An 18057-nucleotide genomic window follows, 5' to 3' on the forward strand; every position below is an offset into this window, starting at 1 on the left:
TTATTTAAGTTAAGTTTTTACAGAAAAATAACACAAAATGCACAGTTTCCATTTTTGTGTTTTCCATTTGAAATATCCATAATTTTCCAGACTTCAAGGTCCATTTTTATTTGTCTCAATTCTTTTTATGTAATTAAATCTATTATCTATCCTTCTATTCATCCATCAATCTCTCAATAAAACAAATACTTTTCAATGACGAAGTCTTTTTCACAGCTAATCCTAAGCCTTAATAATAAAAGGAAGAAACTTTTTTTAAATGAAAGGTCTAAATGCTGTAGCTCTCCAGACTAAAGTCCGATCTAAACTAACAGATGTTTAGCAAAACCACAATCATTATCTAGATGCGTAAAGGGGTTTTCTCACTTTGTCCCACCTATGTTCAGATAAAAACTCAAAACAGAAATAATAGCAGAAATTAATTGCAAAATCTGATGTCGCTAATTTAGATTCACCTGCTTTAGTGACAGAGGTGTACTCCGGTTAATTGGATTATAAAGATTTTTGTAAGATAGATTAACATAAATTAACATAACATAGATTTCAAAGTCAAAGTTGTAATTTTCTGCCTAAATGTTTTTACAGTTATTGTGTTTTAAAAACATTGAAAACTATTTCTTTAAGCGCTGGACAGAAGTAGAAGTGGTCTGTATACATGCCAGCTTTTTTTTTTTTTTTTTTTTCAGTTTTGTAATGGGAAATCCAAAAATGGGACCTTTTCCTGATTGCCATATAAAATACATATATATAAAACCAAAAACAAGCCCATTTTTATTGTTCTGAAATCTCAAATTGGAAAACAAAAACTAGACCTATTCTCCATTCTTTTTTTTAATTCTAAATACACGGACCAGTAATTTGACCAGGCTTAACCAGACTGATATCAGATTTCTGAGCTGCCATCCTAATTTTAAACAATTTAGATTTTCTTTTTTACTAACGACTATAATATAAGTCTTAGAAGAGCGAAAAAAGTACCCATGTTGAACTGACTGATTCCTTTCTAGTTTTTAGTCAATTTGTTATATTTCATAACAGTCCACCAGCTCAGTAATCATACCCATCATCAAATTAAATGAGGTGCTTGAAGAAATCCTAAAAATGTATACAAAGTTCAGTTAGCCTACTTGCAATTTAAGATTTGTATGCCAGTTTAGTCCTGTAACTTAATCAAAGCTTTACTAAAGAGAAGTACATATAAATGGAAATAAACCACCATACAACAATATATTGGTTTTGATACCGATATGAAACCTCTAACATCTATTGCAACACAACTGATGCAGAATTAACTAAACATGAGGTTTATATAAAAACAACATCAGAAACATTTGTTTTATGTAACCAATATGAAGGGTCACTCTGGTTGTTTAAGAAATGTGAATTCAGAAATGTTTATCTTTAAGGAAATAAGATTTTAGAGAAGTGGAGAAACATTCTTTAGTAGTTTCGGACCTTTCTTCACTTTGCAGGAACTGTGTAGAGGGCATTGTAAAGCTCACCAAGAAAGCATCGATGCAGGAAGCCATGGCTTTGAGACGGGACCTCCCACCACGCCCTCTTCCTCCGCCTCCACCTCGAGGTCTCCGCTTACCAGGAAAGCTACTGCTTCGCCCCTACAAGTAAAAAAAAAAAAAAAAAAGGAAAAGGTGTGTTGTCATAAAGGCACCTTAATTCCACAAGAAAAGAAACTGAGACCAATGTGAAGAGGGCCTCACCTGTTTGACCCGAGAGCGGCCTGGGGACCCTCTACGTTTCGCCTTCTCTCTGTCGCTCCGAAGGGCTTCGAAAGGAAGCGAGTCATCAGTCTCTGTAAGGTTATCACCATGGGAGCGGCGAGCGGGAACCAGTCCGAGCTCCATGGACAGCTGAGGATCTGGTTCTCCAGGAGAGCCCAGGAAGCCACTGCTGCTGGACATCTCATCCAGCAGCAGCTCTGGCTTTGTCCCTTGCAGCTCCTGCTTTATGTCCAGATGATGTCCTTTCATTTGCTCGTCCTCCTCTTCTTCATCTTCCTCCTCAGACTGAGGAAGCAACCTTGTTTCTATGTCCATGGCAGAAAGCGTCTCTTGTGTGTCTGTTGATAGGGAGATGGTGGAAGGAGACTGGGGATCTTGGAATACACTTCTCTCTGGTTTATCATCCATAGATGACAGCTCAGGTTTTTCTGCTGGTTTCTGATTTTCCTTTCCAAAGGACTCCGTAACGCAGCCGCTGTTTAGCAACGCCTTGTTTTCAGGGAGCATAGACTCTTGCATTTCTTTTACGTTCCCCAACTCCATGTTTTCAGCTGTAGGATCTGCTGCAGGGTTCATGTTATTCTGAGTTTCTGCTGTGAAGACCTGGGAGGGGGGGCTTTGTGTCTTCAAAACGAATGCTTCTTCTGATTTCCTTTCACCAGCAGAAAGAAAAGAGTCTCCTTGTGTTGTGGGACGCACTAGAGTATAGAATGAAAACATGGGATGACTGGTTTCATAAATCTATTGCATTTTCATAGAAATCTAAGACAAAAAAAATCAAATAATACCCCTTTCCCACGGGCCAAAAACTCTTGTTTAAACCCAGGAAAGGGTAGCATCATCAACGCTAACCCAGAGAGATTGTGTCACCAGACAAGCAGTGGCACGGGGGCAGAGGCCATGCAGCGGGGGGTTAGACCCAGCTTTTTTCCCTCAAAGGGAGGGGAGTGCTGGGGAATGCTGATTATTAACGGGTCGACCCATGCTTGAAAATCGTGCACTAACCCGCTTTTTTCAGTGGGAAAGACGCTTAAGATATATCACTTATTCTGATTTATTGAGATGGACCTATATTATTTTTATTTAGAGAACAAAACAAACTCTAATTTTTCATAATTGAAATATTTCAGCATTTATAACTCACCAGTAGACTCCTCGGAGATGGATCCTTCTGCTGCTAGCTGCGACTCTGGCATCATTTCACTCCCCTTAACGGCTGTAGAGTGAACTACTGCAGACTCTGCATCTAAACCAAATAAAGATAAGCTTGATAAAAAAGCGGAATCTTAAGCTTAGCTTTTTTTTTTTTTTCAATCAAATCCTGACATACCTGAACCCATGGGAGTCTCTTTCTGATGTCCATCTTTCCCCGTATCCATTTCAGATGCACCAATCTCTCCAGGAGTCCCGTCTGATGCCTCCGTCGGTTTTTCTGCAACCGTGTTAGTTTCTGCTTGGATCGCCATCTCCTCTGTCAACTGCATTCCCTCCAAGCAGGGCTGACCAGCAGGATGCTGCTGATCCTCCTTACAAAGAAGGCAGATATCCTTGGCTTCTGAGATCTCCCCCAATGCAGCACACTCACTATGCATCCATCTAAAAGAATACAGAGAAAGCAAAAACATTGCATTAACAGGGATTAACATTAAAAGATGCATTGGTTGATGGAAAAAAGACTGAAATGAACCAAGTGACTCTTAATTAGCAACTTAAGTATTAAATCAATTTTTCTTCCTTTTTTTCCTTTAAATGCATCAAAACTATGAACTTTCTGAATGCTCTATAAAAGGTAACAATCATTAGCTAGCATGTACTTTTATACACTTTTAATGAGTTAAATAACAGCAGATAAAGTTTAAAGACAAGTTTTAATGCAAAAGAAGACATTAGTACAAAAACAGTTTGAAAAAAAAAAAAACTTGCAGCATGTTTTTATTTTGCATTAAATTCTCTGGAGAATAACTTGATATATCTGGATAGAAACTGACTTTAAAGGAAACTGAACATCGGTCAGGAGAGGCCTAATTAGTGCATCTCTAATAAATACAATAATACGATCTTTCATATGTGGAACTGACCTGCGGCAGATGCCACAACACTGAAGCCCGACAGATGGGTTAGCAGCTTTGCTGCAAACACAACACACTGAGCTGCGATGTTGCTGGCACTCTTCGCACATGTTGTAGTTTTCGAACCACTGGGCCGAACCTGGCAGCATCAACCCACGGACACCACACTCCATACACACACGGCATCTCTGTAAAAGGATTACATGATGACAGTGATCATTGCTTTAAAACAGAACATTGTATAATTCGGGTAACAACTGCGATCAGATTTTACTGTTAAGTGCAGCATGTCTTCTCTAACAAATCTACCCCATTTTAGTCTTCCAGAAGTAGATATTCATTCTTACAAAATTCCCTTTTAAAGGGCGTTTAGAAACTTTGCAATTTTAGAGTTGCTTTTGCTTACTTTCTAAACTGACTGCACAAGTAGGGATCAGTTGTGCTTCCTGCTGAGAAACAGTTTTACTTAGGTTGACAGATAAGGTTTTTTTTTCCTCCAGCAAAAGGTGATACAAAGTTTACAATGGTGTTTGTATAAATAAAAAACAAATAAAAAAAAAAAGGGACTAACTCTGCATTTCCAAGGGTCAGAAGGGAGAGAATCCATAGCTGGTTGGAGACAGAAGGTATGATATCCCTTATCGCAGGCATCACACACCAACATTTTGGAGTCTTCTCCTGGTTGTCTAGAAGAAAAATAAACACAATTTTTTTTTCATTAATTAAATACAATTTCTTAAGAATAATGACATCATTCCAAACATAAAAAGATAAGGGTCCAGATCTTGAGAATGCATGCATTTTGTTTGTAGGTTGTACTTACCTGCAAGTCTGGCACACTTTACACTCTGGACATTGCCATCCGGCCCGCTGAATGGGCGTGGCACCAATTTCCAGACAGGATGCATGGTAATGGAGACCACAACCCGTACAGAAAAGTAGTTCTGTGAGCTCCCCAACCGAATCACACACTGCACACCAAGCCTCCTCCCCAGCTGCAGACAAAATATAGAAAAAACGGGGATCCCAAAAGGAGAATCAAAACCATAGTATTATCAATGTTTTTGTTTCCTGATAAAAACTGGGTTGAATGATGCCCCATAAAAACCCAATGTACATAGATGGAATGAAGTAAAAACTAAAGAAAACATTACTTGATTAAACGGACCATGGGCTCAAACTAAGGAAGAGGAAACGCATGATTATCCGTTTACTATGGTAGAGACTGAAACTAATATGGCATTTATAAAAACCTAGATACAAAATTATAGTCAGATCTGTAAACGCATTTTTTTTGTCCAAAGTAAAATAAAGGAATTAAGTAAGACTCCTAAAAGGTGAAGCAATATTCAAGCAGCTCTCAACAACAAACGCAGTGAGCTTTTATGACACTGATAAAAAAAAGAATGATGTTCACTTTGAATATTTAATTTCCATTCAGATTAATAAAGTATTTGAGTTTAAAATAATTTCTCATCGCAGGTCTCATAACTTGGAAATCAGACAAAAACTTTTTTTTAAAGTGTCATGGCAAACAAACCCCTTTTTTTTTTTTAAGAACTTTCAAAAGACACTAAGGTTTTACATCTAGGATAAATCCCATTTAAATCCAGCTGCAGTGGTTCAAAAGCCAAGATACTGTGATCTTTTATTTTCATGAAGTTAAATTAAAAGTAAGGTTTACCTTACGAATCTAAGATTTTGTAATGAATACACCTTGAACATCTGAATGTTAAAAAATATCTTATTCTTATCAATTTCAATATCAATTTCTTAGTGATTAGAATAAATGCCAGTTAGTAGATCTGTAACTGTTTTCTTATGCGACCATAAGGAAACGTTTGTTACTATAAACAGTTTATTTTCTACCGTGTCAGAGAACATTCTGGATTTAATTAGGAGGTCATCAACTTTTTTTCTTCTGTTGTTGTTTTTTTTAAGTTAAAGCTTTGTAAAATCCTCAAATTAAGCTATAAATTGTTCCATTTAATATTACATTTTTAATCTGCCATGTGCTTCTCGAGCTCAGATATCAAACAGCTGATCGTAACATACCTACTTATACTAAAAACTATAAGGACATCAGGATTATGGTAAATGTACTAATGATTCTCTTACCCAACTCCTCAGCTTTGTCTATATGCTCCGGACAGAGGAGGACCAACTGCTTCATGGACTGGAAGGATCCACTGGCCGCAGAGCACGGGAAGTGGTAAAATCGCGAACAGCCCTCTACATGGCATTGTATGCTTGCACCCAGTCTTTTGCAATATTCACAAAGCTGAAACGAACCAATTGTAGAAAGCAGAAGTAAATTTCCTGAAGAAACTGCTTATTTAATATTGCTGTTGCGTTATAATATCCAGATCAAGTCATTGGAAAGTAAATGTACCCGTTGAGTCCCTGAGATAACAGCTTTATCCACATCCTCCAGCTCCTCGTCTTCTGTCTGCTTCACCCCGTCTGACCACACCGCACACCAGTGGTGAACCCAACAGCCCCCTGTTTATAACAAGGATAAACAGAGATCATATCACAGATGTCAATAAATGTATTTGCATTATTTAGTTAATAGAAAAAATCTGAAACACAAAAACATGATGTAGAAATTATTTTGTAACACATTTTGATATTGACCTGAGTCATCAAAGAGTGCTGTCAGACAAGAAGAGTCAGAAAAACCAATGGAAGACAGATCATCATTTCCAGGCTGTGGCAGTGGGAAAGCTGATGGCTTATTAGTAGGTCGCTCCGACGACGACCTGAAGTGTCGCAGTTCCCGCTGTCCAAGCAAGCTCCGATCAACACAATTACAGAGGGCACAGGCACGAATGCATTCTCTGTTCAAACACGAATGACAAAAATAAGTCAAAACGTGAATAAAAAAAGGGGAGAATCATCATTAAAGCAAATGCATTTAACTTTACTGAGGCAATTTGGGAACTTACACAGGTGTACTGGAAGAGGCTGTATTAGAACCAGATTTGTCTGCAGCTGCAGGGGAGACTCTAGGCGACCCTTGGAGGGAGATGGACTGGTGTGCTGAGGCGCTATCATCAGCTGGCAAACAAAAACATAAATAAACAAACCATTGAAGAAAAAGGAAAAAAAAAAAAGGTTTTGACGATCCCCGAAACTTTTATTTCCAGTGCAATGTCAATATTAAGTTAGATATCTAGTTTCACTCACACACACTAAAAAAACATTATTGATCAGCAGGTCAAACACACACAAAACAATGTGTTTTCTTTCTATTCTTTCAATGCATCTAACTAAAGAAGTCCACATCGCTTTTATTATATAAAGATATCAACCACCTGCAACAAGTGACTTTTCTGTTTTTTTTATTCATACAATTGTTCGGACCCGTTTTGATGCATTGACAAACAAAACTATTAATGGAATTCCATTTCATTTTCCATTTGATGCGAAGCCTGCGCATGTGTTTGAGAGCATGACATGCAGTTTACTCTTATTTGTTTTAATTAGAAGGAAAAGGGAATTGATAGAAAGAAAGCATCATCTGACTTGCTGTAAAACAAAAAAGTAAAAAAAAAAAAGTGTAACCTTTACCTGTTGGTTCAGAGTCATTCTCTTCGCAGTTCGATTTCTGCTCATCCATTCCACATACGAGGCTTGACCTTATCAGAGATCTACGAATATATAAAAATGTAGATCAAACTTAGAAGACTGATTAGTAATTCAGATTAGGTCTGTTATCACCATTATTTGACTGTCAAAAATGTTACCACATAACACTAAAGGTGAAGTGATCCTAACATCTAAAACAACACAAGGCATTAAATACAAAAAAATGTAAATAACTGTAAAAAATAGCATAAAAATAAACAACATAACATAAACAGTCCACCTATCTACGCACAAAGTGCTTTTAACACAAGGAAAGCGAATCAACAAGACCAGCTTAATAATACAGTCACATCTGGACTTTCAATTGAGTTCCTACCGTTCATTTTCATGTTTTATCATTAATGTAACCGAGATTTAACACCAACTCATGAAAATACCGCGAAGGTTACGTGTGGAGCGATCAATCAGAAATAGCTTTAAGGACACAACTTATTTACCATACAATGCATAATCCGCGTCGATAATCTACCTGTGGGCAAAAAGCGCCCAATCTAACAACTAAACTGTGTTTTATCAAATTTAAGAACCACAAAACGGGATACACAAAGAAAATACAATTTCCTTATATAGAGCTTCCTGTTGCAGCGGAGCTCTTTTCGTGTAGAACCGAGTCACCGAAGAAAAGTTCCGCCTTGGGATGGAAGCGCTCGACAAAACGCCATAAAAAAAAATACAAAAAAAGCGAAGGATATTCGGTTTTATCCGCCTAAGAAATCAGAAATAAGAGAACTGAATTGGGCTTTCCTAATCTAAAACTCTTGTTAATGAGTTTTCTAAAGCCCTGAACCAAGTCGGTGTAGTGTGTTTTTTTTTTTTTACGAATTACAAAACATTCATTGTGACATTAGCTTTGAGTACATGCATTTCCCCATGTTTCCTGTTTATCATAAAATAAGGAAAATTCACCAGTGAATATTAACAGCCATCTTGTTCTGTTTCTGCTTTATTTTGTTCTTTCATCTTTAGGGAGTTTGAAAGAAAAAATAAACAAAAAAGATCACAATTAAATTAAAACTTATACTTAAAGCGAAAAAAATAACAGAATTAACAGCGAATACGAGGTGAAGATTTGATCAGATCGATTTAAAAGGGATCCTGCATACATCACTAACATGTCTTCATTTCATGGAGGAAATATGAATAGAGGGGGAAGTGATGTGTGGGGTCAAAATATTGTAGTGTGGCGAGGAAAGATATGCTTCTGTAAAAAGAACACTTTTAATGAAAAAAAGAAAGTATTTCTAAGTGGTGTTTTTTAATGTAAAACAAATACAAGACCAACAATTGTATCGAAATGAGTGTAAAGCAGCAGAGCTAATGTACTCTAAATCTTTCGCAGCAGTTAACATCGCATCCCTGTTATTAAACGGAGCCAGAAACACTCGAAACGCACCGGGAAACAAAACAGAAATGTCAAAATCCGGTGCACTGACCCTTTAGGTATTTTAAAACTGCACCTTAACTATGACAAATCATACACTTTGATTTAAAGTAAAACGGAGTTGATAGAAGCAAAAGTAACAACACGATGTCAAAGTCTTCATAATATCATTTCTATCACACAACTAACTACGAATGTTACTAATTCTGGATATGTACTGTTAATAATCAGAAAGTGATGTATGTCGCTGCACTAAAGTGAACGGTATAAAGCTGAACAACAGCAAATAAAAGCACTTTCTCAATGTAAACACCGACTTCAAAGGGTTGGTTCTAACCAGCAATTAGACGCATCCGCAGCAGTGTCGAGAATTCTACAAAGCTAACATTTAACTATTGTGGCGCAGCGGCAAACTTTCCCGGAGAAATCCCATGTGTTGAAACTAGAATACCCTCAAGAAGGTGCAGTTTAAGAATGTTGGGTCGATTATATGTGGATCTCAACGTGAATACAAACAGTCTAAAAAAGCCAAAAGAGAGAGCACATAGCTAGCTTTCCAGTAATTAGATAGATTCATATGGCAGCTAAATGCTACAGGCAGCGTCGCTAACACCGGTCTAAGGTCAGGGTTAGTGTGCTTAGATGTGTTTGTTGCAAGAAAATAAAGCATGCAACACCAGCTTCAACCTACCTTAGAATATGAACGTCCTCTTCTTATGCATCAGCGAGATCTAAAGAGTCTCAAAGCTTCCAGAAATGCTGATGCTCGCTTCATTTTATGTACCCGGACTAACGCTGCGGCTAGCCCCGGCTGCTCTGAGAGTGGGGGAAGTGCAAGTCGGTGGAAGGCAATACAGTCAGCAGGCAGGCTTTGCTAGCTGTTTAACTACAGTGGTAATAGAGTGGTTACCCAGCTAACCAGCGGCCAGTCAATTCGGACAACTTTTGTACTCTTCGGCCACTCCAGACAAATGTTTTCTGACTCCACGCAGCGATGGTGGACGTTGGTTGAGGGCTAACATTAGCAAGCTTCACTTATGTTCTGGAATCTCACTCGAAGAGAGGTCGTACGTTGCAGAAACTTTGCATAAATTTTCTATATCCGGGGAAAGTGCTGGGCTGAACTTTGATGACCCGCCAGAAAACTAAGGTTTTCCTTTAGGTTTTTTTTTGGTGCAGACTTTTATCCAACTAAATTTACAGAACAACTTTGCGTATTGGGTCACTAGCATCTTTTTTTTTTCCTCCCTTCCCCTCGCTGAAACTGCGTCGCGTCTCCTAACGGCTGTTCCGCTGAGGCGGCTAGCCGATGCTAGCTGTGCTAGGTTATAAACAACTACGTCAAAAATGATTTCGTCCAAACAAACCGCTCGTAAATAATCATGTTTTCGACAGATCGTAACAGAAACTCCGTTGCGACTTGATGGTGATGATTAAGAAATAAATCCTGGTCGATCATTTAGCATATCGGAGAACTGGGCCAACTGAAATATGGTGGATAATAGATATTAGGTCATTAGATTTTCTACTCGGGAAGCCATTTTTCATTAGACTGTTATGATTGTAACAGCAAAGCTACGTGGACTTCCCTGTCGTTAAGCAGCTTGCTTGGGTAAAAAAAATAAGAAAAATACGATCTAAACTGTTTAAGAGTTATTGTCTATTCCTTTGTTATGCAAATTTAACTTTTTTTGTGAAGTGATTATGTCATCTGTGTGTTCTCCTTTTTATAATGTCGATTTTTGGTTCTCTTTTTACTTGCTATGGTCTGAAAGAACTAGATTTTTAAAGTTAGATTCTGATCAAAATACTCTGGAAAACTCCCCTAAGTAAAAAAATGTTGCTGCTAATATCTATTCTTGCAATCAATTAAGTAATCAGATTATTCACACACATGCTTTTAACTCGTTGCAGCTCTGTTTACAGTCTTCTATTATTTGTAAAAATGATCAGAGTACTCCAAAGCACCACATGAGTTACTCTCAAGTCCTTATCTAAAACAAAAAAACTCACCAGTGAGAAGTATTTAAAAAAATAATTTTACTGTTGGTTTTATTTTTCAATCACACTTTATACAGATTTGTAAATGTGAATATGTAAAAGAAACAGCAAATTATACAAGAAATTTAGGTGAGCATTGGTTGTTCCAGTTTATCCGTATTACTTAAAAAATGTTAGTGAGCTCTGATCTGGTGTTAGTAAAAGCAATACAATTCACTAGTATGCCATTTATTAACTCTTAAAAGTCTCCTTCTGGTTCCACAACAAGATGCAAAAATAAAGTACAGTGCAAGAACAACAACAGATGAATACAACATTTCTTCATTTATTCAAGATTTCTTTGTCACCCAGCCACTGCAGGAGGGTGAAATGTCAGTTTTGGTGCAGGCCATCCAAGAAAAGACAAAATACACAGACAATATAGAGACACGGGGTGTCCCAGGCATGGCAGCCATAAATAGGCGCTGCCCCTTTATAGTAGGAAAAATGCAAAGAAAGGGATCACAATAGGTTTTGGGAGGAAAAATATTTATATATTTTATAATTTATCCTTAACAGGATACAGTTTGAGATTGCAAAAAAATAAATAAAAAGCCCAAACACATAGCAAAAGCCAAGACAGGTAACATGTTCAAATACTGTATCTGTATTTAAATAACAAAATATTTATAAATTCAATTTTACAAATAAAATAAAATCAAGTGAGAACATATCAGGTGTGTTCTTAAATAATGGAAATAAAAAGTTCCCTGGAACCAGGTAAAAAAAAAGACTAATGAAATGCGAAGAATAATTTCCTCTTAAAACTAGAATTTTCTTTAACTATATCTAAAGTCTCTGTTTGAAAGCATAAACTACTTTTACCCACACATGACTTTTATGTTACATTTTGATTGATTGCCTTTATTGATCTCACAGTGGAGAAATGTACTTGTTATTTGTGTCCTTTATACAACTCTCCCTAATTAAAACCTGTGCTTCCCAGCTTTTTTGTTTGCAAAACTATTGATGGAATCCCAGATAACTTAGCTGTTGCCATGGAGGATCTTGGGTAGTTCTTTATTGGTTTGAGTTCAGTGAAGTTCCTCCCTGCAGATGCAACAGTTACAGGGAGAGTGCAGGCCACACTGAGAGCTACAGAAGGTTTGTGTTGAATTCAGATCTAATTTTGAGAGGGTTGAGTAAACAAGGTTAGGATTTCTGGAAGTTTTGTTTCCATCCAAACAGACATTTTTCTTGGAAAATATTACATGGATCCTTCTTCAACGTTGTGTCAATCTGACCCCAAGCCTTTTTTGGGGGGTATAAGTAAGGATTTCTACATGATCAAAAGATAAATTAATAAATATACAAATTTTTTTTCTTTTATTATATGTATATAAGAACTTCTTATTCATGGAAAAGAAAAAAACAATCAACTGATCATAGGGATCCCTAAGCATTCGCCTTGGTTAAATTTTTCCTTGGGCCAGACCTAGAAAACATCAGTCACATCTCTAGTAATTGTAATAAAGCTCAGTGAAACAGATTGACAATAACATAGAACCAAGATTTTGCTGTGTTATTATAAACATTTAAAGAAAATCTGTGCAATAGGATCTCATTGCTTTTATTTAATACAGAGAAACAACAATGATCTCACTTATTGTTAAAAAAAATAGGTTATATTGAGAACATGATAGTAAAAGTTGCTTCATTTTAGAATGTATTATGAGTGAAAAAGAAAATAGAGATCTAAAAACAAATGATAATCCATCTTTTGTTTATATCTTGGGTGGGATATGGGTCTGGTGTGCATTTTGAGCTTTGGACAGTCCATAATAGAGATAGACGGGATAAACTAGTATGCACGCACGCATTTATATCCGGGCAATTTAGAGCAACCTCTTTTAGAGTGTTGGAGGGACCTGGAGAACCTGAGGGAGAGAACAATTCCAAACAGAAAAAAACAAAGCCAGGTTTTAAAACCTCATATGAAGCCATAGTAATATCAACTGGGCAGTCCAGCTGTTCCAGTATGGCAGTGTCTAAGAGAATAGTTTCCAGGATGTTGCATGCATTATGTCAAAGATAATGTGTGCAGTAGAGTTCATGTTTTTCCTTAGTTCAGGTAAAGAAGTACTTGAAATGCCTCCAATGACGGTCCCTCTCCGTTCCAGTGTAACGACACACCAGGTTACAAAGCATTGTCCATACGATGTGGATGAGCAGATGATCTTTACAGATGTTTAGAGAGGGCTGACCTGACTCGGATGCAACACCAGTAGAGTCTACAAACCAGACCATCATGGCTAATATCAGTGTCAGACCCAACAAATACCCATGTGGAAGAATAGTCAAAACGTTTTATGAAATATTTCCAAATCAGATGGAGAATTTTACAAGCAGAGTTGAAGCTTTTTATGTCTATAAAGGGTGGGCAGACATCAGATTTAACTGTATGGATTACAAATCAGATATCACTCAACTTCATATCCAAGTGAGGGAGGTTGAGTGATTATTTTAGTAATATAGTGCATAGTAATCAGTTTAAGCCACATTTTTCATTAGTCTTCAACTGAGTGCTATACTTATGAGCACTCTCTTCTGGGCAGATTAACTGTGAAACTATAATACTAACATTAACTGGTTACTTTGACAGAGTACCTGCTTAGGCACAGCCTGCAGCTGGTTGATTAACAGATATACTGCTTAGGATAGTGTCAATAATAGGGATGGATGGGCTTCATTTGGTTTCCACACCATCAATCTCCATGTTTACCACAACTGGAGCTGTTTTTAAACAGCCAAATTTATTTTTCTTATGTGAGAAAAAATGCATTGCCCTTCTTTTTATTTTTTACAGCCAGTTAATCAGCTGTGCACAGTATCAGGTGAGCGAAGGACAGCGATGTTCTTCTCCATACAGGCATGGAGAAAATTACAGTCACTTTGTCACTCTCTCGCTGTCTCAAAAAAAGGATTTTAAACTGCGAGAAAGGTAATAGTGTGTGAAAATGGTAATTTTCAAAAACCTGGTTGTACTCTGATGCCAATAACCAGACCACATTTATTAAGATTTAACACGGCCCCTTTATTTTCAGTATCAAACCCTTTAATAATTATGATGATTATGTGTAGAATCTATTTTATGTTTTCAAAGGATGAATGTTTTTTAGCCATGTTATCAAAGTGTTAAGCTGTGTTTTAGAGGCATTGGGTCACAAAAAGTGTGATGGAATTAGGCCTGAGTTGCTCCTTTTCTTTATCTATAAACTGACTTATCACTGTGAGAAAATGAGAGAAGCAAATGCCCTGGGAAAAAAAAAAGAAGTTGAAGAAAACAGCTCATAGAATTGCCCTCCCTCTGAACTCTGAATGAAAGCGTGTTGAAACCCTACAAAACTTGCATTTTTTAACAGGATATAGCATCTTTTCCCTATCCTTCTTTCATCTGAGTCTGTACACTTATTTAGTACAAGGTTAGTTCTTGGATTTGCAGTTAACCTTTCACCAACCTCTTCCCAGCCCTACTTCCTTGATACCATAGTGAAAAGGCCCGGGGCAGTATGACCTTCTGAACTTACAGAAAATAGAGCCTGGGTAACAGCCTGGCCCACTGTGAGAAGGTCACAGGTTTATTTCACATTGGCTCCCAATGTGTCTCAGAGCAGAAAACACAGAGTATCTGGAGGTAACTGACAATAAAGAGCCTGGCAGTTTATTTATAGAATGCTTAAGATTCATTCGCTGTGCATGATACTGGATTAGATTTTGTCCTTGGAAGTTTCTCTGTTAGAGGAGAATAATCTGGAAGTGTCCTTGTATGTTAGATATGTTTGCAATTCTCACAGAGTTATCTGAACTCTGAGGGTTAGGAGGTTGTAGCCCCAGTTGTGACCCAATTTTTGAAAAACGCTAAAATGCCCTTTTGGAAGCAAAAATGCATGCTTAAGTGCCCTCTCTTGAGCCAGGGTGTGTGTGCTAAAGTGCCTCCATTAGAGCCAAAACGTGCTAAACTGTCCTCTCGGGAGGAGAAATGCATGCTAAAGTATCCATATGGGAGACAAAATGTGTGCTAAAGTGGCCCATTGGGATCCAAAACATGTGAAATTATATTTTTTAAAACACTGTACAGTACAGTACAGTACAGTAGTTTAGTTAGTTTTTTTTAACTCCCACTTATTTTGGTATTTATTTTTTAAATATACTTTTAAGGTCCACATTTGCTTGACCACTTTTGCTGTAATGCTGCTGTAACAACACAATTCCCAATTTCTATTCTACTCTAGAGTATCCCCTTGGACACCAAAGTGCATGCAAAAGTGGTAGCCGTAGCGCATGCTAAACTTCTCTCGGGAGGCAAAGTTAATGCTAAATTGACCCCTTGGGAGCCAAAATCCGTGCTAAAATGCTCCTCAGGGAGCCAAAATGCAAACTAATCTGCCAATTCTAAAATAGTTTATTAATCCCAAAGTGAAATTAAATGTTGCACCTACTCATAGTTTATTTTTTTAAAACAGGTGTTGCAGGTGTTGATAGCTGTAAGCAGGAAGTATCTTCTGTGTCCCCTTGGGAGCCAAAATGTGTGTTAACATGCCCTCTACAGTGATCAGGTCACGCTATAAAACAAGCAATTGAAAGGTTTGACTCGTTTTAAATAGACTAATGAAATTTGCTAAAAACAAGAACGAATTTCATAAAAGGATTTCTCTTTTTGTCTTAACAGAGACTTAAATTGTCTCAAGTGAATCAAGGTGGAAATTTTCAGATCCTGTTGCAGAGTAACCTACGGTATGTTGATGGGGCTGAGTAGGAGAACGTCTTTTCTCCAAGTTCTGACTGCACTGAGGGAATAGTGAGGGAGATGAGGACAAGTAGGGCGGAAAAAGTCCAAGGACAGTTTAATAGATAAAGATATATCAATGCAGGAGCCTATGAATTGATAATAATGGCCAGCTCACCTGAGAATATAAATGACAGCGGTGAGTGAAAGATTTACATCCTGTTATAAACCTCAGAGCACCATGCTAGATTGCGTCGTACATATGGAGACAGATGCATTGGAATAAAAAGCAGCAGAATAATCTTACAAGGGCATGGAGGCCACTAAAACAAGATGCTTTATAGTACTGAAAGGAAATAAAAATATAAATGTCCTAAGAGAAAGCCTAGTTTTACCTTCAACTGCTTTACTAAATTTTCAATATGAAACTTAACAAAAATACACCTTCCTTACTATAATGACAGGTTTTCTGGTACTTCTCATCTTTAAGTCTGACTCAGATGAATCTAAATCTGTTGGAGTGTACAGACCTTTTGTAGAATAGGGGCAGAAAAAAAGGGCACTTATTGCAGTTTGTGATTTTTATTTATTTATTTTTATCATAAATGGCCTTTTCTTGAAGATGAGATCGTACAGTAAATCTCAATGAGATGAGCAATATATGTTGCTTATATGACCTGGAGACTGGTCGGGTCCACGGGACCTGCTGCATAAAGGTGCTTAATCATCCTATGTAACTTTTTATTTTTATTTTGCAAAGCCTTGGTCAAATGGAGGCAAAAAGGTAAAATATTTTTTTTAAACTAAAGTTGCAAAATAATTGCACATGTAAAACCTCTAAAAAAAAATAGAGCATTCATAGGGTAATAGAGCTAAAAAAAAAAAAAAAAAAGTACAAACTATTAAGCTGCCCTTAATACAGATTTGGTTATTGTCAGTAGATCTGCAACAGCCGCTACTACTGGCTCTTTTTCTAATGTTTGTCTTTGGTGAACATGAGGTGAGCATGTTTTCATTTTAAAAATAAGGTGTTACTGGTTCCAGTGACAGGATTACTGGACTCCCCATTCAGCTTTAAGACAATTAAGTCAGATTTTGAAGGGGGCTGAGAGTGGTTAGAGTCTTGCAACTGATTGGCCCACAGATCTAAACAGAGGGTGGTATTAGAATGACAAGCCGCTCCTATTGGCTGGGGAGTGAAGCCAGTGCTTTCCCATCTGGCTCCTGTTCTTCAGGGATAATCCTCTCAAATACCTTCACAGATGTTTACAACACAATATAGACTGGAAGAGCAGAATTTAATTTTGGCTCCTGTTGGACTTTATCATTGTATCTATTTTTTAATATTAACATTTTAAAGATCACAAATTATATATAAAAAAGAAAATCTAAAAATAAGTCATCCAAATGGCTACATTTTTGTTTATCTTTGGTTTATCCTCTTAAAATTGTATTATTTAGGTCATTGGGTTCTGGTTTTAATGCATACATCTGATTTATTGCCAGGGGGTCAAAAAAGGCACAACCTACCTAATGAACTAAATGAAGAACTGTGCACTGAAATAAGAGAATCCCATCTTTTAAAGGCTGGAGAACAACACTGACTCATACGCAGCAGAGGGAAAGGATTTGTTACACCCTGAATGACAGACTAAAGGATTTTAAAGGCATTCGGAAAATTGGTGATCTCATTTATGGGAGAGAAGGACAGAACATACAATACCCTGGGATCAGTTATTAATCATAGCACCTACAAAGATGGGATAGTTAGTGGGGAGAGGGGAGAATGGTGGCATGCCTCTGTCAAATGTCCTTGCCTCATTTTTATTTTTTTTCATCAATGTTTATAGAATTTTAAAGCCAGTAATACTACTACAGAGTTATATTTATCATGTTACTTTAATGTCTTATGACAACAATATTAGAAGCAAAATTAAACAGTTGATTGTAGACTAATGAAACACTGAATGAATGCATTTCAGGTGAAGGTTTAAAATCCTTCCACAAGGGGGTGTATAACTCCATAATTTTAACACGGGTCCATTATAAATTTATTATTATGTTCACATTCTGTAGGGTTTAAGATTTTTTTTTTTAAATCTGTTTATGTGAGACATTTTATATAAAAAACAACAAACAAATGTGTTATATATATATATATATATATATATATATACACACACATATATATATATATATATATATATATATATGTGTATATATGTGTATATATATATATATACACACAAGCTGACTGATGGGGTAAACCAATTACAGTATTCAACACAGAATTGAACTTTTGTTCCTTGTGTGTGAGGGTAACAATTAGCAAAACTAGATACAGATTAGTTTAGTCCATAGTGCACTTTAACAAAGGAACTATCTTTATATATTATATATATATATATATATATATATATATGAAAATTATGACAGCAAAAGTATGTCGAT

The 18057-nt window shown here is 36.8% G+C and overlaps 1 protein-coding gene across 3 annotated transcripts in view; it reads right to left on the reverse strand.

Annotated features, from left to right (window-relative positions):
- Nucleotides 1–10370, reverse strand: part of kmt2d (lysine (K)-specific methyltransferase 2D) — a 39818-nt gene extending 29448 nt beyond the window's left edge. For 2 of the 3 annotated variants that reach the window (XM_015377912.1, XM_015377910.1), the window contains exons 1-13: nt 9532–10370; nt 7382–7461; nt 6757–6868; nt 6446–6648; nt 6201–6310; nt 5927–6089; nt 4632–4803; nt 4380–4494; nt 3818–3996; nt 3070–3335; nt 2884–2985; nt 1719–2437; nt 1503–1616 (exon numbers count right to left, since the gene is read on the reverse strand). In XM_015377912.1, the coding sequence (XP_015233398.1) occupies nt 1503–1616; nt 1719–2437; nt 2884–2985; nt 3070–3335; nt 3818–3996; nt 4380–4494; nt 4632–4803; nt 5927–6089; nt 6201–6310; nt 6446–6648; nt 6757–6868; nt 7382–7430 (2304 nt within the window). In that variant the 5' untranslated portion in view covers nt 7431–7461; nt 9532–10370. Of the gene's footprint in view, nt 1–1502; nt 1617–1718; nt 2438–2883; nt 2986–3069; nt 3336–3817; nt 3997–4379; nt 4495–4631; nt 4804–5926; nt 6090–6200; nt 6311–6445; nt 6649–6756; nt 6869–7381; nt 7462–7896; nt 8030–9531 lie in introns of those variants that run through there. The other variant, XM_015377911.1, reaches the window with a different exon arrangement.
- Between the last annotated feature and the right edge of the window lie 7687 nt (nt 10371–18057).

This window comes from Cyprinodon variegatus, unplaced genomic scaffold (assembly GCF_000732505.1).
Source record: "Cyprinodon variegatus isolate N-32 unplaced genomic scaffold, C_variegatus-1.0 Scaffold161, whole genome shotgun sequence".
Lineage (NCBI taxonomy): Eukaryota > Metazoa > Chordata > Actinopteri > Cyprinodontiformes > Cyprinodontidae > Cyprinodon > Cyprinodon variegatus.